The following is a 26,164-nucleotide window of genomic DNA, read 5'->3' as shown; positions in this document are numbered from 1 at the left end:
ATAGAAAATGATTTGATTATTATAACATACACAGAAGTATTTTTCAAACACATATTAGTGATATTAAATAAAAAAAATGATAAAAATTTTCTAATACTGTCTAATAAAAGGTATGTAGCATTACTTTATTGAAATATCGTATTACAATTTTGTTCCTAAAATCAATATAAAAGATTGAATCTCTCATTTTGATATCTATACACGATAATTCACAGCAAAAATCCACGAGAATATAAGATTATCTAAACTAAATTTACAAATATAATTGTTTAACGTGTAATAATGTCAGACGACAGATGGTCATATTTAGTCGTACAATATGAATATTTAAATAGTACGCGTGCCAGGAATATTCAAACGATTTCACAAATACAAATCCTCTCTTCTCATTGCTTATATTCACGTGTACGACATGTTTTTTGCAATGTTTTATTTGACGAATACAAGTCCTCTCTTACGTATAGTTCCACAAAAATAATACATTTGTACTTTCTTCTATCGAATATTTCTCGTATAATCATAGAACTGTTATATCTACGATTTCTCGATAATCAAGTGCCGAAGTTGAATGAGTATCACGGAAGAACTGAGAAGGTAGGCTATATATCTGATATAAGTAAAACATAATTATAAAGATACAAAGATAAAAAGTAATCAGTCTTTGCTTATGCCGCTGCTTGTATATGTATGATTACATAAAAGTACGATTTGTGTGATGAATTATCGATACGATTATTTTTCGACGAAAAATATGAAATAATTTCCACAAACGGAGAATAAATCACATAATGCAAATATTTATTACAAAAACGATGTATATGCAAATGAGTTTATCACAGCAACTCATTTAATGATTGGATTTCGGAGCAGGATGACTTGGAGTGAAAACCTCGTAATCGATTACCGAGAAATGATAATCTCCCATAAGTAATTGATTAGATGCGTGGTCTCCGTCATAACTATGCGGGAGATTGCTGTAGCTTTCCTTGTTGACATTGCAGTTGCTTGCTATAAGCAAATCAGCCCCGGCACCAAAGATCGGCCCTATGCTGTAAAATAGATTACATTAAATCAAATTAACTTTAAGAATTCGATAGCGATAATCTTCTGAAAAATCACAATAGTTCTTACTCCGGATGATAACAGATAGCAAATGATTTCTTCACGATGTCGAACTTCGTCGGCGGTACATCTTGATTATTTGTCAACGTGAAAAGGAAACTCTTTTCCGAAGTGATGTACTGCGCTTTCGAGTTAGTTTTACCCCATGGAACATCACTGTATCCTCCGCATATCTCACCACGTACTCCCTGAGACATAATAAAACGCACTTTGTAACTACTACAAAAAAATTTGGATGAAAATTTTGTACTTACCAGCACTATCACATACGTCGGGCAAACGTTATCACAGTGTCGATGAAAAGACGCTGCTGAATAACCATGAGTAGATGCTCTGAAAGCAATGCATGTTATTAATGAGAAATGCTGTACTATTTTTTTGTAGAACATCTATCAATTGCTTATATAAATTGAAAAAGCAAAATTTCTTCTCAATCTATTTTCCAAAATTGTCTTCTGTTCTCCAAAATTTCAACATCTTTCCTGACCCATGCAATCATCTGATTTTAATATCGTATGTAGTTTATTAAAGAGCAGAGTGAGAGACAAATTTCCTCCTCCAATATTTAATTAAAAGATGTTCTGTATTATTATACTGTCTGCATATAATAGAATATATTTTATTTTACAAGTTCCACATACTTCGTCACAAGCATCATTTTCTCTATAATTTCTACAATTATGTAATGTTCAAAATTAATGCAAGCTATATAGAGCACTGAAAAAAAAATTATCAACGCGTTGACTGAAACGTTCAAGAGATAGAAATAAATTTATAATATTATTACCGATCATGTTATCTGATGTTGTCACTTTTAAAACATTTTCTACTCAACATATTCTTAAAACTTACCGATAAACTAACCGCCAGCCCTGTTTCGTCACGCCGTACCACTGATTCAAAACCCGCTGGAAACCGACCTTGTCTCTGGAGAGAATCTGCGAGCCCGGGAAGAGAAATGGGCTCACTCGTGGCTGCAATCGTTTGTCAGAGCAAACTTCCGAGTACTTGTTCGGCAGAGCTGCATACCTATACCTAAAGCGAAACGTCGAGATCGAAGGCGATACCGCCAAACGGTGAGTGCCGCCCCGTTAGATCGTACCTTAGAAATTTCGAGCCGCTCGATCGATCGGGATTGAAAAATTCGTACCTCTCCAACGACATCTCTATCGGCACCGCACCGGTCGGCTCTACCTCCTCTGCGAACACCTGGCTATCAATTAACAGCAACCGTACGTGATTTATTACACCAGATAGGTGCTGGCACACTCTTATGCGCTCTTCTTCAGTCCAGTGCTGTGTGGGCTGCGTAACTCCTGCCTAAAAGTGTTTAATAAGATTAATAATTCGAGAAAGTTTGCCTAACTTCTAATAAATAAATTCAGAGCACTTCAAAAAGGATAAAGTAGAACTTTTAAAAAAGCGAACCTGATATTTGGCCCAATTTAGAACTGCTCGCCATACATCTTCTTCTTCTAAACCAAGATAATCCGACGATATTAATTTTACTAAAGCGTCCTTTGGAAGATTGCAAAACGCCGTTGTCTTCACTGTATCCATGGCATTTTCACCGATAAAAGTGAAACATTTCTCGATAAAAGATGAGCAAGCAGCTTTCCCGCCTGAAACATAAGAATAAGAATAGAAAAAAAAAGTAATAAAGAATAATTTTATAATTTAAAGCTTCTCCCATCCCTAAATATATTACTTAAAATTAAATAAAAGTTGATTGATTCGTCTCTTAAAAATGAAATCACTAAAATAGTATCAAAAATATGAAATAAAATTACTAAAAAAGTATTGAACTTAATTATTTAATTTTATTACCTTTATTTATAGTTACAGTATTCATAATTATAGTAGTATAAATATCAAAATGAATTTATAATTTTTGGGATAAATTAAATGAAAAATAATTTTCGGAATCGATGTAAATAAATTTCAATGATTAACGAACCCAGGAATTTTTCATTAAAAACTTTTTCAAGAATTTAATAATATCGTTACACATAATATAGTTTAAAAATGTATTCCTAATAAGAATAAATAAATGATATAAGTATTATTCTCATTTTTTATATACTGTCTCGTAAAACACATTTTATGATAGTTCTTAAATGATAGTTTTTATTAAATTACATTATTTGATAAGCATATGTTTAAATATTACTTTTATAGATATATGTCATTACATTATCTCTCTGTATCTTTCTATATAAATCATTTTTTGAGATCAATATTTATAAATGTTATATGTAGGTAAAAATAAAGAAAATATCTTAGAATACGAAACTATTTTAATAATTATTAATATACATTTTAGTCATCTTTTAGTTTATCTTTTCATATAATCACATTCAGAATGAGTCACAAAAATTCTATTTTACGATGAACAGATTGACATATCTTAAACAACACATAATATTACATATAATTAAAATTAGATATCTGTATGCATAAGATAAATTAGAATGTGCATTCATGTAAAACACCGAATGATACTTTTCTCACAATAAGATTTAGTCTCGCATTTGTTAAGACTTAAGACACACGTTTTTCAAAACTTGTAGCTAATATCCAAGTAACAAATACAAATTCTCCATTGATACATTCATCTATCACGCGATACATTTCTTTTCGCACGCCTAAAGAGTTATTGCAATATTAATAATCTCCCTAAGAGTTTCTCTCGTAGTCCAAGAAGAGTTCCGAATTCGGAGTCGGTCTTACCCGGCGCCCGCCAAAAAATGACGCCAGGTTGAGGTTATGTTTCTCCTTAATTCGCAGTGGGATTGGTGTTTTGTATCAAAGTGATGTTATCGCCTTTCAACATAATGCGACCCAGCGGCTTCCTGTTTTTCGTCTTCTGATGATATTCCTCGGCATCGTCCAATACCAGGTTCATGTACTCGTCGAAGCCGACAATGTGTCCCTCGATTCGCAGGTTAACGTTCTCAAACAACCAGACTTGCACGCGTGAGCGATTTTGTAAATAGCGAAATATCAAATTAATGGGTTGCACCATCACCTTCTGAACTTTTTGTGGCCCTTTGTACGACATTTTTACGTCGGTATTTAAAAACTGAGTGACAAATAGCAAGCAATATATTCTGCAAGCGTGAGATACCGATAGTCGCTAGGCTGAGTATAAAGAATGTGGCGATTATGGCGTCATTCGTTGGCTTCGTCAAATTTGCCAATAATACCAACGTAACAATGATAATGCCAACGTAAGAATGGCACCAACGTAACAGTGCTGCACGACCCTAGTCACTTTCGGTTTCACAAAAATCTCACTACGATATCAGAAAATTTCATTTTTCTAACAAATAATTATGATTAATGAAATAATTACTTTCACTGTGTTTCTGACATCTACAAAAATATATTATTTCGACGCTAAATAATTATTTTGAATTTTGATACATCGAGAATTGCAAATCATCATGTAACGGTAATGCATCTGTAATTATATACTATTTATTTACGAAATATTAATTAAAATTCTAACAACTTCGAAAATAAATTAATTTAAGTAAAATTTATCAATTGCAGATCTTGTTGATATTTGTGATATCACAAATCTTCTATTATCTACCGTTATGTCGGCGTGTCTAAAATGGCATTATTTAAGCATCAGTGACTTGTGTTCTCGTCAGATAGCGCCACGTAATATCAAAATGATTCATGTGTAACCCCAAATCTACAATAGATTTTTAAGCCTTAAGCCATAAGGAATGGACGAATCACAATCAATTATTCTCCTTGCATTCAACTGTAGTTGGTTAATTTCTTACGGCTTAAGGCTTAGAACACCTATTGTAGATCCGGACTAAGGATATATCCACATAACTTGCACATAAACGTATGCATATAAAGAAAATTATCCAATCACATTTTACGTGCGACTTTATAAAAGAAGTGATTGGATAATTTTGCAATTGTAAATTGTATGTAAAATGGCTGTGTTTGTTCCTATTGTATAAACTGCCAATAAACTGAATTATTTATCTTTCATAAAAATGTAAAATGGCTATATACTGTATAATAAGCCAATCATAGAGTTTATATTACTTGAGGGGGAATGGCCTATTCAAGCAATGAGTGGAAAATGTGAGCAAGACTGAAAGGCATAAGATGTACAATATATTTTTATCCTGCTCAGTAACTTTTCTTCTTTCTGCGCATACCAAAAGAGGACAGAAGAGGACAGAAATATGTATTGTACAATACAATACATCTTCTGTCTCTCAAGGCTTAAGGCTTAAACACAATAGGCACAGGCAATAGGCATAGGCAACAGAGAATAACGAGTCATCCAATCAGAACTCTGGGATATAATATCAAACTCACACACCAGAACTCTGATTGAACGGCTCGTTATTCCCTGTTGCCTGTGCCTATTGTCAGTGTCTATTGTGTTTAAGTCTTCAGTCTTGCTCACAGTTCGACGTTCATATTCTAGTAGTATAAGCTCTATGAAGCTAATAAACTAATTTATCTATCTATCATATTTCTCCTGCTTTCGATACAAAAAATAAAACTCCTAATTTTGTACCATAGACAGACTACGTTTACACGGACACTCTCAATCGGGTTTAATAACATCCGTAGTTAGAAACCAATCACAGTCATTCCATTCTTCAGAGGAACAGCTATGATTGGCCAGTTTTTTGGCCAGTCAAGAGTGTCCGTAGTCATAGTTTGAAAGATTTGCAAATGATTTAATTGATGCTTTGCACAATTCTTATGTATCTATTTATTTAAATCTTTATAAAGAAAGTTTAGATAAAACATCATTGATCATTGTAATTTATGAGAGAAAAAAAAGTATCTCCTAGTTTATTTTATAATTAATCTGAATTTTATGTATTTCAGAATTGAATGTCCAACTCTACGCGCGCCCGCTCGGCTGCCATGACAGTTTCGTTGACGTGTTTTGTTCGGAGCAGTTTTGGAGATGGAGTGTGAACGTTCCGCAATTAATCGCGAATTTGTTACGTTAAGAGTGAATAATAAACACAAATTTTCATTGGAAGTACTGATTAAACGACGGACAATCGCTGGAGCATGTCAGTTATTGTGGATCTCGGCAATCAACACCATTTCGCCAGTTATATATTCAGCATTGTATCGCGATTTGAAACCGTTCCAGTGAGTATAGATTCTGATGCGATTGATACATGAAGATAATTCTTCCTTCGAAAAAAGTCGAATAAAGTTAAATTGATTGATCGAGATCTTTCTCTCTTTCGATCGAGAAAATGGCACAAAAACGCTGACAAAATAGTATAAAAAATTGATACACTTTTTTATAGTTTATATATTAGATGTTAACTATTATATAAAAAATTAATTATAAAGCATTATTTAACTAAATGAACAATAGATTTTCTACGTAACATCATTTTCCACACATTACACACATAATTTAATTAGAACATTTAGTCTATATTATGTTGTGATGAACTGTGGAGGCAATCCTTCTCTGCCTTGTTTACTATTAATTGTTCTACAGATTAGAAGCGTAATTTATAATATTGTGGTTGTATTAAATGCAGTAATAATATCATATTCTCTATGAGATATTATATGTGCATGAATTAATTAAAATACGCGAAACAGTAAAGCTTAATGCACAATTGGAAAGCACAGGCTATAGGAACAGGGAATAATAGATTTCAGAAACAGAGAAGCCGTGTATTCTGATATACAATTTCTGTTAGGTTAAAATCTATTATTCTCTGTTTCTGTTGCTTTTCAATCCTCATTCTATTATACATTTACATCCTGTTGATTTTCAATTATGTCGCAGGCTTAATTGGCAGTAATCGCGACTGTTTTCTACATTATTCGTTGTTTTGTAGATTAAAAAAGTTAATTGTTTATAAGTTAATTATAAAAATATCGTTTTTTACATAATTATTTTTAAAGCTCTATTAAAATTTTGTTTTTTAAATATTTAATAAATTTTATATGTATAATAAATTCTTTTGCTTCAAAGTAGTTTTTGGATTGAAATACGCGATATAAATAATTGCGATAGAAATAATTATTTTCCAAGATTGCTAGTTAATATAATGATTTCGTCTTATACTTTAATTATCTTGATTTTATGATATATATATTTTGATTTTATACGAAATATGCATACTTTTACAAAATTTACATTTTGAATTATAGATAATATTTTTGAATTTTCACATTGATAATTTTATCTTTGATTCAATGTGAATATAGTGAGAAATAACAATAAAATTGATGTCGAATCGACGCCAATTCGATGATTTCGATGTCAAATCGATATCGATTCAATGTCAATTCCATTGTCAGTTCTTACTGGATATAATAACGCATACGCAGTACACAGAAAAATTTCTTTTTATTAAATTATATTTTATGATTTCATTTCAATGAATGATGTGCATTTTTAATTTATATTTTGTATAATTAAATTCGATACTGCAGATTTGTATTATGCTATCAAGAATATATAATAGTGAAACATGACAGAGGGTATTTTTCGGCAAGAGGGTTTTTTTTATTTATTGAGTGAGTAAAATTATGTATACTACATATTTTTTGTATATACATGCACTATGATAATGCAATTAGAAAATGGAAATTACGTGTGATACGAAGCATAGGTATTACTTTATCATATGCAGAATATAAATATACAAATCTTTAGATAAATACCTGGAACTCGTTCTTGAGCCTCCAAAGCAGCAGTTAAAAGTGCACACGCGTTTCCGGGGCTTAAAGTAACAGACACGTGTTCCTCACAACTTCTCCAAAGTTCTTCTATACCAAGTTCCTGCGCCAAACCCAACATTTCAAAAATTCCACTATCCTGTAGTATTATCTGCAACCAGTTAAAAGTATACATTTATTATTAATATTTATTATTATTTTATACAGAACAGACTTATAAAACTTTGTCACATGTTATTATTTAAAACTTTAAAATATATATGTTAGGTCATCTTCAGTGTATACAATATAGAAAATTAAACGCAAAAATTAATAGATTCATATAACGGTTGAATACAAATTCCAAAATTATAGTTAAGCTAACATGATAGTCGCGTTTCTTCATGTGTTTTATGCCGTAACAATATAATGTTCTCTCTCTCTCTCTCTCTCTCTCTCTCTCTCTCTCTCTCTCTCTCTCTCTCTTGTAATTTTCTTTCTTACCATTCATCTATTGTATCAGTCGCAATTTATCCATGTTAATAATAAAAACAGTTGAAAATATTGAGTCAGTCAATAAACTAGTCAGTTTATAAATATACATTCTATTATACAATTCATATAATAGATTATGGATTATAAAATTAATAACGAATACATGTTATATTCACAAATTGTTCGCATACTAATGTATAATGTTAAGTATTAATAAATGTATTTTAGTATACATAATAATTAAAAATTGTGTATACATCAAATGAGAAGGCCTAACAAGAATATTAATCCAATAATTAAAACAGTGAGTCAAATTAATCTTTAAGAAGCAAATGCGATCAGAGTCAAAATATTGAAACTTATTCAGTCAGAAATCTCTTGTGTGATAACGTGTGAGCGACATTCGGATGTTCTGTAATAGACTGTGAAAGTGGAGAGGAGATTGGAAGGGAAATAAAGATATGGATAGGAATGACGGAAGTAAAAAAGGAAGAAAAAAGATTAAAAAGGAGAAAGGAGGTTGCAAGATTTATAGATAAGAATTAGGAAATGATTCCATATTATTTTATTTCAATCCTAATTTTTGTTTCTTTATGTGAACCATTTCAGAAATTAATCTTTTATTGTAAGACGGTTCTTTATCTAAGATCTTTACATCTTTCCAATTGAAATTATGGTTATAATTGATACGGTGATCAGTAATCATCGATGGAGAATCAGTTTTTTTCTTAATGTCTGAAATGTATTCATTTAATCTTGTTTTTAATTTTCTTTTGGTTTGTCCTACATAACTAGCTTCACAGTCTTTACAAGAAATTTGTAGACAACATTGTGATTAGCTAAAGGATCTAGTTTAGTCCTTTTCTTTAGTTATAAGGCTTTTTAATGTATTCGGGATGCTAATTTGCAATTACATTTATAGGCTATAGGCAAAAAACTTTCAGAGATAGATTTTATGTATGGAATTGTTAAAAATTTTTCTTTGATATGTATATTATATTTTGTATTACTGTTATGTTTTAATCCTTTTTCTATTATTGAAAAAATAAAGGAAAGAGGATAGCTATGTTATGGCTATTAAATAATTGTAACATTAAATTAAATTGTTTTTATTAACTGCATTGCATAAGAAAATAGATAAATAAATATTTTTCACTTCCAAATTAACAATAATAAAAAAATCATTATTGGTTAAGTATATAATTGATCTTTAAAATCCGTTTCCTTCTCTCATTTCATGGTAATGTTTGAAATATTTCCCATATTTGCCCATTTCAAATTCAATAAAACACAATTTTTATCCTTTATTTTTTCAATAGAAAAAGGATTAAAACACCACATACATAACAAGCGAATTTAAAAAAATGCGATAACATGAATTATGCATATCTACACCTAACTTAGTTGAGAATCTGATAGATATTCCGATATACTAGTACTGAAAATCTACAGTACACATAACGCGAATTATAGATTTTCACTACTGGCAGTGTATATAATTGGAACATGGCCTATATGTATATAATAGATGTGTTGTGTATATGTGCAAAATAATTGGAGCAGCCATTTTTTGGTTCGTAAATCAAGCATGAGCATTTTAGAAAGGTAAATATATATTATAGAAAGGTAGTCATTTTTGGAAAAGCTATTGAAAAAAGAACCCTAAGCACTGGACTCGCTAAGTAGCCCAAAGTAGTCACATCGGATTCGCTGAGTAACCCAATCGGCTATCAGTATAGACAATCACAAAAATTTAGTAACCGTTTAACTTGCAAAGTAGCCCAATCGACTACAAGTAGCCCAATTTGGCATACTGCAATTCACCCCTCCTCCCCTCCCCCCCCCGTTTGCTCTATCCGATCGATACGCTACGCATCATCGGTATGACTTACCGCTATTCGATCCGCTACAATATGTATATGTAACAATTGAAATGTAATAATATTTATATTTTGAAAGGTATTATAAAATTCTAATTAAAAAGAAAGAAAAGATTAAAAAATTGTTAACATGAACTATATTAAAAAAAAAATTATAAAATTTATATTATAAATTTTATGTTATATTAATGGTTAAAAATTATACTTAAAAATTTTATGATTTTTATACATATAAATCCATAAGGAAAAATAAGTTATGAAATATCATAATAAATATTTTTTTAAAGAAACATTTTTTTAAATCAATACATTACACTCATTTGTAAGTAGCATGACATTTGTTTAGACATTTATCGAAATTTTTAAAATTGTTTTTCTTATCGCTTCAGCTTTTTCAATAAAATTTCAAAATGGAGTTTGAGGAACATTGTGTTAAAAAAATATCAAATAATAGGATTATTGCAAAATTATATATCTAATTATATCGACTTAATTTTAAAAAATTCTTGCATAATTAATACCTACCATACCGGTATAGATGTAACGAATAAATTGGCGAAACGTTTCTGGATGCGCGTGTGGCATTCGTACCGGTGTCGGATTACCTGCTGTGCCGAGCCTCTTGGCGGCCGTGAAATTCTTGCATCTGCAAAATGATTTTTAACAACATGTCTGTTGAAACGACGTATCGCATTGAGTTTCGAATAATCTATTTTAACGTATTTTCTTAGAACAAACAAACGCATCTGTCCGTCACTGTTATTACTTTTCACGCGACGCTTCGCGTAACAAAAGAGCTTAATTGACTTCGTCATGAAACTGTCGAGACACACGAAATTGAGGTACAGCGCGATAGAAATGTGCTTTTCCTCTATCCTTAGAAATTAATGACAACCTTCAGAAACACTCTCATGCCCTTCTGTAGTTCGGTTGGGAACAAGATAGCGGAGAATATATAGATCAAGAGAAAATCCTCCCATTATTCATTAACTATTCGATCCTTTGAATAGCACGATAAATATCATTTTCAATAATAGATTTTGCGAAATTGAGTCGCATATAACAGAACTCGAGTTCAAATATTAATATCACATTTGTATAAAATTATAATATAATAAGTCGTTCGTATTTGTTATTCTAATCGATAATATTGTAAAATAAACTATAAGATCAAATTGAAATTAAAATAAAAGCGAAACGAGAACTGATATAATTAAATAAAACTCGAACAAATGTTGTGCCTAGAAAAACACAATCCGACATCTTAATAATATCCTACTTGATATGTCGAACTGAAATTGGATTTAAGTGGAGGGTTTTCTAGTAACGAGAAAGAATGAGGAGCGAAGTTACAAGTGCCAGTCGACAGACGAGCGTAAATTGATTCGTTTTTCAATCGGCTCAGACAGACTTTGTTTTTATTACGCGTAGTCTTAACAGCGTTAATTAGTTTTGCCAGACAGTTCTCTAGAAAGAAAAAGAAACCAATGATAATTTATGCTTTTAATATAACGACGTTTAGAAGTTAAATCCATTAATAACCCTTATTCTCTTATATATTATTCTCTTCGCCTGTTATCCTGTGAACACTCATCACAAGCATTTTCTTTATAAAAGTTGCCTCTCTTTGGCAGTAATTTTTTTTTTCACAAAAAGTGCTTTATAAGATTACCGATTCACATTGATTTCAGATTTATTTTTTAATTTTTTAATTTACGTTTTATTTTACGAATTTATATTTTTAATTTTATATTTTATATTTTTATTCATGATAAAAAACATAACTAGCCTGATTATTATGAAATATCATTAGAGTTTAGTTGACATATGCATATGATTCAATATATTGTATACATGTATACTCACTATAATTGATATATCATCTTAATGTTAGCATAAGAAAAATTGTTTACTGATTACATGACAATTAATTACAAATACATTTTTATTTGATTATTCCATGATTAATACAATGAAGTTTTTTTTTATCTAAACGTATCTAATAAACGTAAGAAATATTGTATAATAATTTAAAAGCTACTAGTTTTAAAAGAAGGCTTTTCCAGCCAGGAATGACTCGAATCGACGTCAATTAATTGGGAAGCTAGTACAATATTCTATTAAAAAATGATAGTTTCAGCAGCACTTTTCATAGTTCTTCAGTTCTACCTAAAAATAAAAAAAAGTTCCGCATTTTTTATATGAAAAAACAAAATATAAAGATATGGCGTGCTAACTTCGCAAATCTAGCACGACAATTTTCTTCTAAAGTACCTACAAGAAAATTTAGGAGCCACTGTAATAGTTCATGAAAAATTAAATAAAAAAGTTATTTGTAAATTTTATTTGAAGCAGTAATTTTTGAAATAATAAGATTTTAAATAATAAGATTTTAAAAATATCAACCACACTTATAAGAATAAAAATTCATTTTTACCAAAACTGGTATTTTTTTAACAGCAATCAAATATTTTGCTTATAAAATATTTTGTTAAAAAAATTTTGTTGCTTCTGCTCAATACATTTTCCAATTTTGTAAATAACAAAAATATTTATATTTAATGTTTACATCAACTAAACTGTTTAATTGATATAAACAAATATTTTTATTATTTATAAAAGTGAAAAGTGTATTGAGCAGAAATAACTAATTTTTTGTTTTGTTATATAAACAAAATATTTGATTGTTGTTAAAAATGTCTCAGTTATATAGCTTTGATAAAGATACATTATTTCATTCCTAGTGCAGTATTTGATATTGATATGTCGATTCGACTAATCATTTTTAGCTGGGTTTAACATATCAAAATTCTAAAGTGCCTAGTCATTCGTAAAGTACATCAGTGTTTTTCATCGAATCAAAAAGAACTATGTCAAAAGGCATGTAGGCAGAACAGTCTTTGAAGTGTAGCGTGAACTGATGCTAGAGAAGTATGCAAAATATATGAAACGTCTAGGTCGCGTGAGAAAACCGGAGATAAAGTGGATGAAAAGCACGAAAATACAGTCGAGCGCACCGGTCTCGGTTAAGCTGAGCGTTTTCGACGAACGTGGCAAAAGTTTTCGAGCTCTCGACGCAAAACGTGAAATGTTGACGGTACATACGAAATCAGGGAAGGGTGAAATGATGTTTATCCGAATAAGTTTTGTAAACCATGGTTTTACACCAGAAAATATCACGTAGGAAAACATTCAAGATTATAAAATATTACATTTTTGACATTTAACAAACCAACTGTTTCAAATGGAATTATAGATTGTCACAATTTATGAAACATATTTTATATGTAATAGTAAATAATTATAAATCACATTTACTTTAATTTTGATCACAATTATTGAAATTATTGTAATGCAATTCATTAAGAGCAATTATATGCTGTAATTTTTATAACCTCTATATTCAAACAAATTGAAAACAATAAATTGTTTTCGAAATTGCAACGCATTGCAAGAACTTGCGTTTAATATCGTATAATATTTTAAGCATCCTCTTTTTGTATATTTCTGCATTTTGTATATTATCTGCGATTGTTATTCAGCTTTTCAACTCCATTTATAATTGTAAATTGCTTTACCCTCCGGAAATCTATCGAAATAAAGATTACCCGAGGCTTACTGGAAAAAACGGGGGATGTTAATATTACGCGTGCTCTTTGAAAATTTTATTTCCATCTTTTCAGAGTCGCTACTCATCCTGGACAAGCGAATCCTCGAGTACGCATCTCTTTATCACGATTTTCAATGCGAAAGAGCGTCGTAAAGAGTTTGAGCGCGCAGTAGCATGCATTGTCCATTCGTTTCGACCGCGGACATCTGTCACTAGCACGCGTAACTTAATTTTCCCAGGTTCATGTTGGCGAGCAGCCGAATCTAGAAAGAAAGGAGAGAGGAGAGGAGAGAGAGAGAGAGAGAGAGAGAGAGAGAGAGAAACGGAAAGAGGAAGGAGAAGAGAATAATACTAAAGGGTGGAGATGACGGTGGAGATGACAAAGGTCCCGCCGTTACTTTCCGCGCCTGATATTAAAGGGATTCGTGGAAATGTCATAATTGACTTTACAATTAGCGCCGCCTTGTCTCATGTGCCAACCCTTCGGACAAGTTCGCCTTCCCTCTAAATATCAACCGAATTCTCCTTAAGAGAGAGAGGGGGCGGGAGGAGGGAGAGAACTAAGGGATGAAAGTGACGTGGGGTTAGGGAAAAAGAGTACTCGTCTCGTTGTATAACTAATTAGAGCAGCCAATCGATCCGTTCGCCGTAACTATCTTCATAAACCGTAACAGGCTTAATTAAAATTCATCGCCAGCGCGAATTCCGATGCTTCGCTTCATTCGCGGAAGTTTAATAAGTCGCTGTTTCTTTTAATAATTGTTTCTTTCTTTCTACTTTTTCCAATATTTCTTGCGAATTACGAATGATAAGCTGTATTTATTTTATTTCGTAAAAGATATATACGTATTTATCGTATGTTTCAATGAAAACGAAATGGTTTTCAATCTTACATTAATATCCCTATTTAGTACAATTGTGAACCAACGATTCCTTCCTCGCTCACTGAAGATCATATTTCTTTAAAGCATTTCATTTCATATTAAATTTAATTTCGCATAATATGTATATTTGTGTTGAATATTTCATTCGTGGAAATATTTCCTTCACAATTCTGAAATTCGTACGCTTTTAAATTGCAATGTTGATTCTCCCATGACAATTTTTTATCATGTACGATATTTAAACTCTCCAAGGAAATTTCGCTGTTAGCAATTCGACATAATAATAGCGGGATGCTACAATAAAAACTACTGTCAACAATTAATCCAACACCTACAGGATATCACACTCGTATCTTTACCGAAATAATCAACGACATCATGGCTCGAATTTCTAACAGTATATGTGGAAAAATATCAGAAATATAAATGTTTAATACAACAAAATAATCATATTTTCATTTCTTAGAAAGTTCCATTTATTTTTCAATAAATCTCTCAAATTTATAACCTATTCAAGTTTCTCTGCGTTATTATATATTTTATTCGCTAATTACGTAACATTATAGAAACATCACGAGATCTTATTTTCTTCAAATTAAGGATAAAATTAATGTTTTCATAAATAATGGCTCGTTGAGACTAACCTGGCTTGAAGTATTATTCTGTGGGCATAAACAGGGGTCTCGTCTCTCCCTAGTAGGAACACGATATCAGCCGAGTCTTTATCCTCCGAGAGTCGCGCCAGATCCTCCAGCAGTCTTGGTACACCAGCCAATCCTGCCTCACCAGACATCCCAGCAGCACCTGCCGCCGCCGCAACGGCAACAGCTCTAGTTCCCATTGTTCTCGTGCTTGTCCTTGTACGCAGACGATCGTTAATCAAAACTGAATTAAGTAATCGGCTTGAATAATTAACAAAACAAGTCCTGCAGATTGCAAACTTGTCACTTGTACCATAAATATCGGTATTGTGTACAGATCCAACTTAATTCCTGTATTAAAAGCGTGGGAAATAATAATAATTTATTAAAAATTAAAATTTATGTGCATCCTTTTAGAACAAAAAATTAATTATGCTATCTAAAGAATATTACGCAATATGATGGAAAAATTAATGTGCTTATAATTAATCTACATTCTTTCTGAATCGATCCAGTAATAAAAACGTAAACGAGAAACGTATTTGCTCTAAAGAGAGTACCCATTTATCATTTATTTCTTATCGCATCTCCGTTGTCAGGAAAATCTCGTAATGGAAGACAACGGTAGCAATTTGCGATAATCCGAAATTAATAGGACTGCGAGAGCAGCAAGAAGTTGACAGTTGCGCGCAACGGATGGCGACGCGTCCCGTCGAGATTTTTTTTTTTTACGAGTCGGTTACGCTGCGTCACGGACGCGGAAATTCGCGGACGTAGGAAAAAAAGTGACAAAACCGATTAAGGTACAATCGGCGCAAATTGCGCCATTAATATTTGATTTGTGCGAGCGCGTGCGTTCGTTGGTTCATCCTGTCAAGCTAGGAGAGATTTTGCGTTATTGCGGTGTGGAGCGACGCCAATGGCAATTGGATCTCCTGATTCCCTTTTAATTAGTTCAGGTTTTGTAGTTTTCGAACGCATCGGTCGTCGATTGTACCACGACATGAGAGCTCGCAATCAGCAACGATCATTACCCTTCCAGCGCGTTTCCCCACCGCACGCGTCGTATCGTATTCCGGGCAATGTGATTCGATTAAAATGTCATTGCCAGGGATGCTTTAACATTTGTCTCTGATAATGATATAAAGAATTAATTAGCGTTTAGATCGTCTCGAATAGAAGCTAATGATAATACGCGCGAGAAATTGATCACTTCTACTCTTTGCGATTGACATTCTTATGTTTAAGAAATATATACATGTATATAACATTTTAGATATCATGATTTAATATTTATATTTGAAATATATAGATGAGAGACGTATGTGAGAATACGTTTCTCATTTATATATTTCAAATCATTAATAAGAGTTGACTATGATAATGTATCAAATGTAATAATAATAATGAGTCTTTATTTGAAATTAAATTTTTGCACGTTTGGATAGACGACAAAATTTTAGACTGTTTTAAGTATTCTGTTTGTATTTGCACACGTAAAATATAATTTATCCACATTTAACACATGATACACATGTAGATATTTTAATAGCCTTAAAGTGAGATATGAAGAGGGATTCTAGATAAATTATTTAACAGTAAAATATTAATTTAAAGATATAGATCGAGCTTTTTTTTATATGTGACTGAAACTGACAGTCAACACAATAAAAAATATGAGAAAGCAAAATAATCGCAATTAAAGACAAAGATATTGCTGTTCTATTTTAATTGATGACAATTGTAAACAAATATTAAAAATCATAAAATCATGAAATGTTTCTTTTTAAAGCCATCGATGTTGTTAAAGAGGGTCCAAAGGAAGCAAAACTAAATCGCTCTGTAAATTTAGTCAAATTTGATCAGTGTTTTTTAATGTAAATGACTTCAGAAATTAATCTTTTTATGTAATATAACTTTTTGTCCGAAAGTGAAATGTTATCTCAATCAAAGTAAGATCATTTTTATTATTAGTGATGATTTTTGTTAATGATTTTTGTATTCCAAAATCCTGGTTTTTTTTAACAAACTTCGAATTTAGCTTATTTAAGAGGAATTGTATATATATTATAAACAGTTAATTTTATAAATAATTAACTCTTTTAATTTAATTTTTTCTCTATACATTTTTTGCACTAAAAAGTACTAAATTCGCGAAATGTTTGTTATTACTAATGACGATATTTATGTGATATTTTAATAAAAAATATTTAAACATTGCGCGTCTTCGCTTGATTTTTCTTGGCTCTTTTTATCTCCTTTTTTCATCGAAAAATACGTGCCTTATGAAAACTTTATACATCGACACGTGATTAAACATAAATAGAATTCGGTTTGGAATCAAAGATTACATGTTACATTATACAATAGTAACAACGTTATTGATAAGATCCGGCAATTTTTTTGCCGGAAAATTCAGCGCCGCAGGCGAGCAATCGATGAATCAATCGAGTGACGCTTACCTTTTCGCACAACCGGATCAGTAAGATGCTTGTCAAGAGCACGAAAGGAACTAATTCTTAGCAGATCACATGGAAGAGGCCAGTAATCAAACTTTGCACTGTATGTCTTTTATTCTGATTGTTGTTTTGAAAAGTTTTTGTTTCCGGTTATTTTCGAGTCTTCGTCGTTTTAAGAAAAATCACTGTGACAAAAGGAAATCTTTAGGAAAACTTTTTATCTTTCAAGACGAGTTCGTTTTATGAGCGCTGGACCAGGTCCTCGCGCTCGACTATGCTGCCTCTCAAGCAATCTCAGAGGCCGGTCTCTCTTTCTCTCTTTCTCTCTTCCCGTCTTCCACCGTCGCTTCAGCTCAGTCACACTGCCGCCTGATACCTATGTAGTTCCTTTCCTTTTTCTGCTTATGTTCATCGTGTCTCTATCTCACGGGACTTGTACTCCCGCAAGATCTCTTGCTCCTTGGGTCCCGTTGTTGCCAGATCGTCCGTGAATCATACAGTCAAAAAGCGTTCGCAATGCTACGTTCCCATGAGGTACAGCTCTTCCGTCTCTTCGGGTTTCATCGCATTTTTGCAGTTCGTTTTTCACACGCGAATTTAATAGAGATTGAATATTTTAAATTAACCATATTTCCGGATGAGATAAGATTAGAACACTCGCAAAGTATTTTGAAAAAAAATTCGATCGACAATCGATTTGCAACCACATTTCATATCTTCTGAAAAGAAATTCCATCTATCTCCGAATTTGAAATTCAATAACAGGAAGTATAATTACTAGTATCATTTCGGAAATAGTTTCGTATACTTTGTGGTTTTGCGGTAAAACAATAGAATCTGTACGATGCGGTTTCATTTATTCTTCGAATGAGAAAGATCGTCTTGTTCCTTTTCATGACCATTCAACTTTCCTTCGATTCGAAACCAATTGCTCGAAACCGCGGGAGTTAGTATTGTTATATCATTGTGTTTCCGAGATTGTTACTCACTGAACAATATAATTGAGATATTTTGTCTTTTATTACTCAAAGTAAAAAAGAGTTTTATAAAAATTATTAAAATTTTCCGCGTTTCTTACATTTTAAAACATAATAATAATAGCTAATTGTAAGATAATATTATATATAAAATATTTTTGTTTTAATATTTTACTGCATATGATTTTGCGCGTAGCATTGAATTTAGTTTGATTATATTTTTCAAAATGAAATCTATGATATGCTATATGTTCTTTTTCTAATCTTTTTGCACTTTCATTACGCTTACTTCTGGTCGCTGCTTTCTACTCCTGCGATTCTGCAGGTATTGCAGCTGTCTCTGCATGATAGATATAATACAACAAAGTCCCTTGAGAGTATATTGAAGAATATAAAGAACCGGTCTTACTAAATCGGTCGATGGTAAAGTAGGCTTAAAATTTTCATGATCCTCAATAGATGTCCAACATTGATCATTGATCATGTTGAATATATTGTGTAAATATGAATTGTTTTACAATCGTTAATGTTATTAACACTAGATAATTTATAATTAAAAAGATTATATAAATCAATTATTAAAACTGATCAATATCGATAATAACGATTTAACAATTAAATATTGATGTAGAATTAATAAATTATTATTTTTTATAATCAGGTTTATTAATTAGTATAAATTTTATAAACACTTTAAAATTTTAATAAATTAATACCTTAGTATACACGATTGGGTCATTTGTATATTTCTTTTCTTTAAATACACAATTTTATAAATACTTTCTAAAGTATATAGATATAAGAATTATTTAATATTTTTCATACATTTATAAAAGTGATGAAAATTAATCCAGACACGAAAAACCCATCATATACAGTAAGGATCCAGAAAATCATTATACTAAAGGTTAATAATATATTATTAATTAATTTATTAATATTTTATTACTAATTATTAGGTGTTGGAATTAATTCGTAGCGTTTTACAAGTGATGGGAAGTACTTTCATTAATGTATTTTTTAATGCTCATGTGAAATAAATAACATTCTTTCATTAAAAACGCTACGAATTAATTCCAACACCTAATATTATTAGATTGAGAATGTACGAGATATTCCATAACGACCACAACATTATTTATTATGCATATAATAATCTTTGGAGATTAATTGGAATAGATTAATTGAAACAGAAAACATTAATACGAAAATATCAAAACCTATAGGGTAACTCTGGTATATGCCGCATCTATCAAAAACTTAATTATTAAGTTTATTAAGTTTATTAAGTATTATTTACTACGTTTATAATAAACGAACTATAGCAGTAAAAATTTTATACTGTTTACTACTATGAAAAAAAATATTAGAAATCCGAAATATTTATTTTTCATATTAAAAAATCAACTTTTTGAACCCTTGCATTTTGTTCGTATATCTCATAGGGGTGGGATATATGGCTATTTATAAGAGGAGAGGGAGTATGTACGGCTCATGAAAAATATACAAATAATGCATATAAATAAGACGTTTAATGACACAATAACTTATAAAATGTGTTTATAAAGTTTTATTAAGGGATAAGAATGGTAAATGTGTATATGAAGTAATAAATAATAATTACAATCTTCCTACATTACAAGTGTTATGACATGAGGTATATATTTCATATAATGCGTTTATTACATTTAGTGCACTGAATTCAATCTGCGCACTTTGTATGCTTTGGGCATAAATCTCGCTCGCTAAAAATGCCGTATATCCCAAACAGATGGGATATACAAGATAATAAACTAAACAAAGAATACAAAAGCAAAGAATTTGTATTTTGCTACACAACATACTTTACTATTCCACTACATGTATGTATCACGAAATAATCACTAAGTCTTTTACACCTACAGTAATCATTTTATGTAGATTATAATTTATTTATGATGGCGTTACTTATTATAGTGACAAATCGATTCAACTCACAATAATTTCATTAATATTAACAGTAAGAAACTGAATTCATAACACAATACTAATATAACATAAAGGCATGTAACAGAGTAGTTGCGGGAAAATTACCACTCCTTCTGACTTCTGCGGTGTAAATCAGTGCAGCATGTTTGTCGGAGTTATCCTACGATATTTCGAGAATTATAAATTATAAACAATATAAGCGATTAAAGTCGAGATTAAAGTTGATCAAAGTTATCGTCTGCAATGTATGAATTTATATTTTCGCTTATATGTGTATCGATTTGTCATTTACATATTAATTTCTGTAATAACTTAGAAATGAGAGAGACAAAAAGAAAGAGAGAAAGAGAGAGAGAGAGAGAGAGAGAGAGACAGAGAGAGAGAGAGATTGATTTTTAGTTCAGTAAAGCGAATTAAAAATATGATTAGAGTTGTGATTTTGTCTTCCTATATTTTGATTTTCTATATTTCGTAATTTATTACAATCAGTTAATTCGCAATATATTAATAATAAATAATAATATTTTCATATTATTTTCTCAAGATATATTCTAATATCACAAAAATTCTTTATTGAAATCACATAATTTTATTTCACTTGAAACATGAAAATTTTAAAGAAAATAAACGTATCAAATTATTATCATATTATTACCGAATATTAATTTGAATAAACTACTCGAGCAGAACGAAAGCAAACTTTGTTCTCCAAACGATCAAAATTTAATATATAGTAATAGCTTCTTCGAAATTAATTTGCAATGTAAGAAACAAATTACTACTTATAACAGAATCAACGTTTTCTTACAGTACATTAAATGTTTTTATTACGAAGACAGTTGATATCTAACGCACGTTCCTTCGCGTAGTGTTGTGTATACGTGCTCATCATACCCAGTAAGTTTCGAGCAAATAAGAACTAGCACAAGCTGCTCCATGTGTTGTCGCTTTAGGTCTTGCTCACAATAGGGAAAATAATAGGAATAGAAATGAATATTAAGATTTCAATCTCCAAATCAGAAAGCAGTTACTGGAATATATGGTTTCTGATGGTTTGAAATCTTAATATTTATTTCCTATTTCCAATACTTTCTCCATTATATATATATAGTCTTACTGTCCCTTAAAATATAATCGTTGTTTTAAACTTCATTACCGATTGGTTTACGTGTCAACTCTTTATAAAATCTATAATATAACTCTATAATCCATTTTATAATTAGTTTGCGTGTGATTAATTAATCCAATGATATTAACAACTCCGAGTAGTGATGCTACAGTGGTAACAGCTAGTTATCGGATCAAATACTTCACGTGACTGATCCGTTTAAAGTAGATCTTTTATGATAGGGAAATGAGAATTATAATCTGTCTCGTTGCAATATTTACAGATGATAAATGCATTTCTGAGTGATGCTGACTTATACTTAAATATACATTAAGTCACGTGCGTACCGTGCTTTTAATATCGCTGATTTACCTATCCATTTTCAGATTATAAATGCGAAATACACTGAAAAATAATTTACTAAATCTTAATACATATTTCTTTGAATATTACTAACAATAAGTAAACATTTACTTGTAGTAAATAAATATTTACGTAATAAAAAAAATGTTGAATTAAATTAATGGTTTTTGTATCAATATATGTTTACATTTACTTAGAAATATTCAAACAAATATTTATTAAAATTAAAAATATGCATAATAAAATATAGCTCAAATAATTAAAATAAAAGAAATTGTGTTAAGAAGGGCTACGAGCCAAAATAATAAATTTTAATGTACGTAATATGATACAGTCGACATAATAAAAATAAAAGTTGACATAAATAAAAATAAAAGTAAGAACAAAGATAAAAATATGTCTGCATAAAACTAACGTTTCGACTCCAATCGGGAATTTCAAAGTTATAAAAATAATATATATGGTTGATTAAAAATAGGCTAATAAAAAATGACTACTTATAGAGATGACAAAAAAAAAGATTAAAAGTAGACCTTATTTAGATCATGACTTCAAATCCAAATATATCTGAATACATGTAGTCAACGGAAAGTAGATCCTGGCTTTATGCCAAATATTCAATTACGGAAAATATCGTTGAGTATAAATCACTGAAAATATGTAGTTAACGGAAAGCAGATCCTGGATATATATCTGGATATACATGATTCAATTTCAAAAAGTATTACCAAGTATAAATATATCGCTGATAATGCCATAAAGTAAGCCAATTATTAATTAATCCTTCTAATAAAAAGTTAATTCTATTATATAATTCTATAAATATAATATTGAATTGTATAAGAAAATTAAATGTACAAAAATTTAATTACCAGCAATGAACGTGAAATGTATAAAATGTATAAAGGACAGAATTAAAAAAAATACATAAATAAATATAGAATATAAATTAGGTAAAATAGATAAAGTTGAATTTAATAAATTTAAAATATCTAAAAAAAGTTTAGAAACGTAAAATAAATTTGTAAAAAAGAAAAAGTACCTTAAAAAACGCAATGTGTAGTCCGATAATAAAATTGTAGTGTCAGAAATAAAGATGAGTCAAAGAATAAAATCATAACATATTTAAATATAAAATGAAACAAATTTGTGGTGAGGATCATCCTTTTATCTATTTTATCTAATTTATGTTCTATATTTATTCATATATTTTTGAAAATCTGTTTTATTTATACGACCGAATTTTATATTTTATACATATTATTTTATATATTTTTTATACATTATTTTATATATTGCTGGTAATTAAATTTTTGTATATTTTAATTCTTATACAATTCAATATTATATTTATAGAATCCGGATTAACTTTTCATTAGAAGAATTAATTAATAATTGGTTTACTTTATGGCATTATCAGCGATATATTTATACTTGGTAATACTTTTTGAAGTCGAATCATAAATCCAGGATCTTTAGTTAGTTTTATGTAGGCATATTTTTATCTTTGTTTTTAATTTTATTTTTATTTAATGTCATACAACTATATCATATTACGTACATTAAAATTTGTTGTTTTAGCTCGTAGCCCTTCTTAGCACAATTTCTTTTTATTAAAATTAAGTTTTTTTTCAGTGTAATATTCGAAGTACGAATCAAATAATTCAAACTGAGCACGTGATACATCGACAATTTATTAGTAACCATTTTGCACAAGAAGCACAAAAAGATATATTGGGTCATTTAAAAAGTATCCGCGGTTTTTTCATTCAAAAATTGAACAAAAAACCGCGGATACTTTTTAAATGACCTAATATATTCGACATATTTATTTTATGAGATGAATATTTCATAACGGCAACGAATTGGCCAGTATATTGTGGCACTATGTTTGTTTTTTTGTTGTATGACATATTAGGTATACACGCGATCACCTTGTTTACGTTCGCACGGTGAGACTCGAGCTAGCTGGCAACGTAAACGTATGTCGTAAGATCATTGACTATCGAGTTTCGGTACGCAAATACCGAAATACGGTCACTCCTCGCAAATGCATTAGCAATTATTAATCTACGGGAAAAATTAATTGTCACCTTTAATTATCGCAGGTTATCGTGAGTTTGTGCTACAAAAGAGAAATGAAGAAATAATGGAGAATCATGCTCAGGGAGGCATAGGGCGACAGCGGAGCAAATATACAGTGAGTAATTTATTTATCATTTTATTCATATACCTAATATTAATCATTGGTAATTATTTCACTCGTGCTGTAATTGTTTCTTGAAATATTAATTATTTCCATTGCTGTAGCTTGAATATATATTTGTGTTTTACAGTTCGATGTAGTTTATGCTACAACTCTGTTGCTGCGCATCGTATCGGTGAGTGACAAATAATTAAATTATACTCTAATTTAAAGTAATGAATCTAAGAAAATATGAGAAATATATATTATACAAATAAATCTAACATTTATAGATCCATTGCTTTGAAATCTACTAAAAAATTATATTCAATATTGAATCCTAAAATATGACATTATAAAACATATTTTATATTAAAACATAAATAAAAATGTTTATAGAAGATATCTCATAGAGTGAATAAGCTTAAATGATAGATTTCCGTACAATATAGATGATAAAAATAAATTTGTTTTCGTATGGGATTAATAAAAATTGATTTATAAGAGATAGTGAAAGAGAGAGAGAGAGAGAGAGAGAGAGAGAGTTATTAATGATTAAGATTATTATCAATAACCAGTTATATTAAGCAACTCTATTAGGCAAAGATTAAGTAAAAATCCATATAAATAGAAATTGCGCTACATCATTAGAGCTGCGATGTGCGATATCAGTAATGCTTAAGCGTTTTCCCAGAATTACGGGTGATACGTAATTATCGCAAAAAGATCTTAATGATCCTCTACGGCAAAAAATATGATAATTATCTCTGCAACCCTGTAAATTTATTCCTTTAACCGTTAACAAAGTTTCTGCGCTTGCCGTAATGGAAATTGCGAGTAACAAAGATGGCTAATGGGAGATAAGTAGAAATGAGAGATCAAGAAAATGTCTCATATAGGATTTTCCCATAACGGATCGGCCTAACGGAAGAGACCTAGCAGACATGGAGAATCGTTTTGCATAATAGATTCCGTACCGCTTGCATGCTAGTGCAAATAGAAACGAATTCCTCGGCGCATTCGACGTAACAATCGAATCGGTAATCAAGCCGGTCTCGATAATCGAATCAGACCGGGTACACGTGTAATTGAAATTTCACAGTCGACCAGCACAAATACCATGGCGCGTAGCCATTCTTCGAAATTACGCCACCAAATTTCGTTTTGGTTGTCGGCGACATCGATCAGCAGGATGAGTTATGCTCATGGGAATTCTAATTGTAAACGTGATTTAAAGACTAATATGGAATACATGGATTAATAAATGGTAATGGAATACTAAGTAAGGAAGGATTTGTCGGATATCTGAAAATAAGAGGTTTCCGATAGCTAATTAATGTTTTATGTCAATCGTTTTAGTAATTAAATTTTTATTAAATTAAACTCTATTTTAAACTAACTGAAAAACAAAGCTGAAACATTTATGCTTATTATATTTTTTAAAATTTTACATTTTAATTTTTTATATTAATCAATTGCTAATAATCAACATAAAGGAAAGAATCAGAATATTTATTTTTTTGCTATTGGATAAGATAATATTAATAAAACACTAAATAATTTCAGATTGTAATGATTTTATAGAATTTTAAACATGTGACAAAAGTAATCAAATGTTATAGTAAATTCGTTTTTCTTCATCATTCTTTAGTGATGAAGCAATTCGATGAATGAAATATCGAACAAATTCAAGGAGCAACGAATATGCTCAACAAATTATTAATATCGCCAAAGCAGGATAGATACTCAATTAGCAATTACACAACACTCATGATGAGA

General features: G+C 30.4%; 2 protein-coding genes and 1 long non-coding RNA gene across 4 annotated transcripts; 1 reads left to right on the top strand and 2 right to left on the bottom strand.

Moving 5' to 3' along the window:
- Positions 1-86: 86 nt before the first annotated feature.
- On the bottom strand, positions 87-18,098 carry LOC105153173 (serine-enriched protein). 2 transcript variants are annotated; one of them, XM_011067917.2, is made up of 10 exons: positions 17,788-18,098; positions 15,329-15,541; positions 10,716-10,836; positions 7,822-7,987; positions 2,551-2,744; positions 2,225-2,442; positions 1,975-2,157; positions 1,377-1,455; positions 1,132-1,310; positions 87-1,049 (listed from the first exon to the last, which is right to left on the bottom strand). In XM_011067917.2, exons 2-10 carry the CDS (start codon positions 15,523-15,525, stop codon positions 848-850), a joined length of 1,539 nt encoding a protein of 512 aa, XP_011066219.1. In that variant the 5' UTR covers positions 15,526-15,541; positions 17,788-18,098; the 3' UTR covers positions 87-847. The 2 variants fall into 2 exon arrangements, with proteins under 2 accessions (XP_011066219.1, XP_011066283.1); XM_011067981.2 differs by having other exon boundaries at positions 2,273-2,442.
- On the bottom strand, positions 3,402-4,311 carry LOC105153110 (Small ribonucleoprotein particle protein SmE). The gene has a single exon (XM_011067794.2). The coding sequence runs from the start codon at positions 4,181-4,183 to the stop codon at positions 3,899-3,901; it is 285 nt and encodes a 94-aa protein (XP_011066096.1). The 5' UTR covers positions 4,184-4,311; the 3' UTR covers positions 3,402-3,898.
- Positions 5,992-25,376, top strand: LOC147910661 (uncharacterized). Its single transcript, XR_015544017.1, has 3 exons — positions 5,992-6,276; positions 24,309-24,400; positions 24,537-25,376. It is a non-coding gene; the product is annotated as an uncharacterized LOC147910661 (long non-coding RNA).
- The last annotated feature ends 788 nt before the right edge of the window (positions 25,377-26,164 follow it).

Source organism: Acromyrmex echinatior, chromosome 2 (assembly GCF_024713525.1).
Source record: "Acromyrmex echinatior isolate Ae372 chromosome 2, ASM2471352v2, whole genome shotgun sequence".
Classification (NCBI taxonomy): Eukaryota; Metazoa; Arthropoda; class Insecta; order Hymenoptera; family Formicidae; genus Acromyrmex; species Acromyrmex echinatior.
The sequence above is the reverse complement of the archived record's forward strand: the minus strand, read 5'-3'. Positions and strand labels throughout refer to the sequence as shown.

Excerpts from the sequence above, each read along its gene's own strand:
- LOC105153110 (XM_011067794.2), bottom strand. The coding sequence starts at position 4,183 with ATGTCGTACAAAGGGCCACAAAAAGTTCAGAAGGTGATGGTGCAACCC.
- LOC105153173 (XM_011067917.2), bottom strand. The coding sequence starts at position 15,525 with ATGGGAACTAGAGCTGTTGCCGTTGCGGCGGCGGCAGGTGCTGCTGGG. Across the intron at positions 2,158-2,224 it reads AGCGGCTCGAAATTTCTAAG|GTATAGGTATGCAGCTCTGC; the intron begins GTACGATCTAAC and ends GTTTCGCTTTAG. Across the intron at positions 1,456-1,974 it reads GGCTGGCGGTTAGTTTATCG|AGCATCTACTCATGGTTATT; the intron begins GTAAGTTTTAAG and ends CATTGCTTTCAG.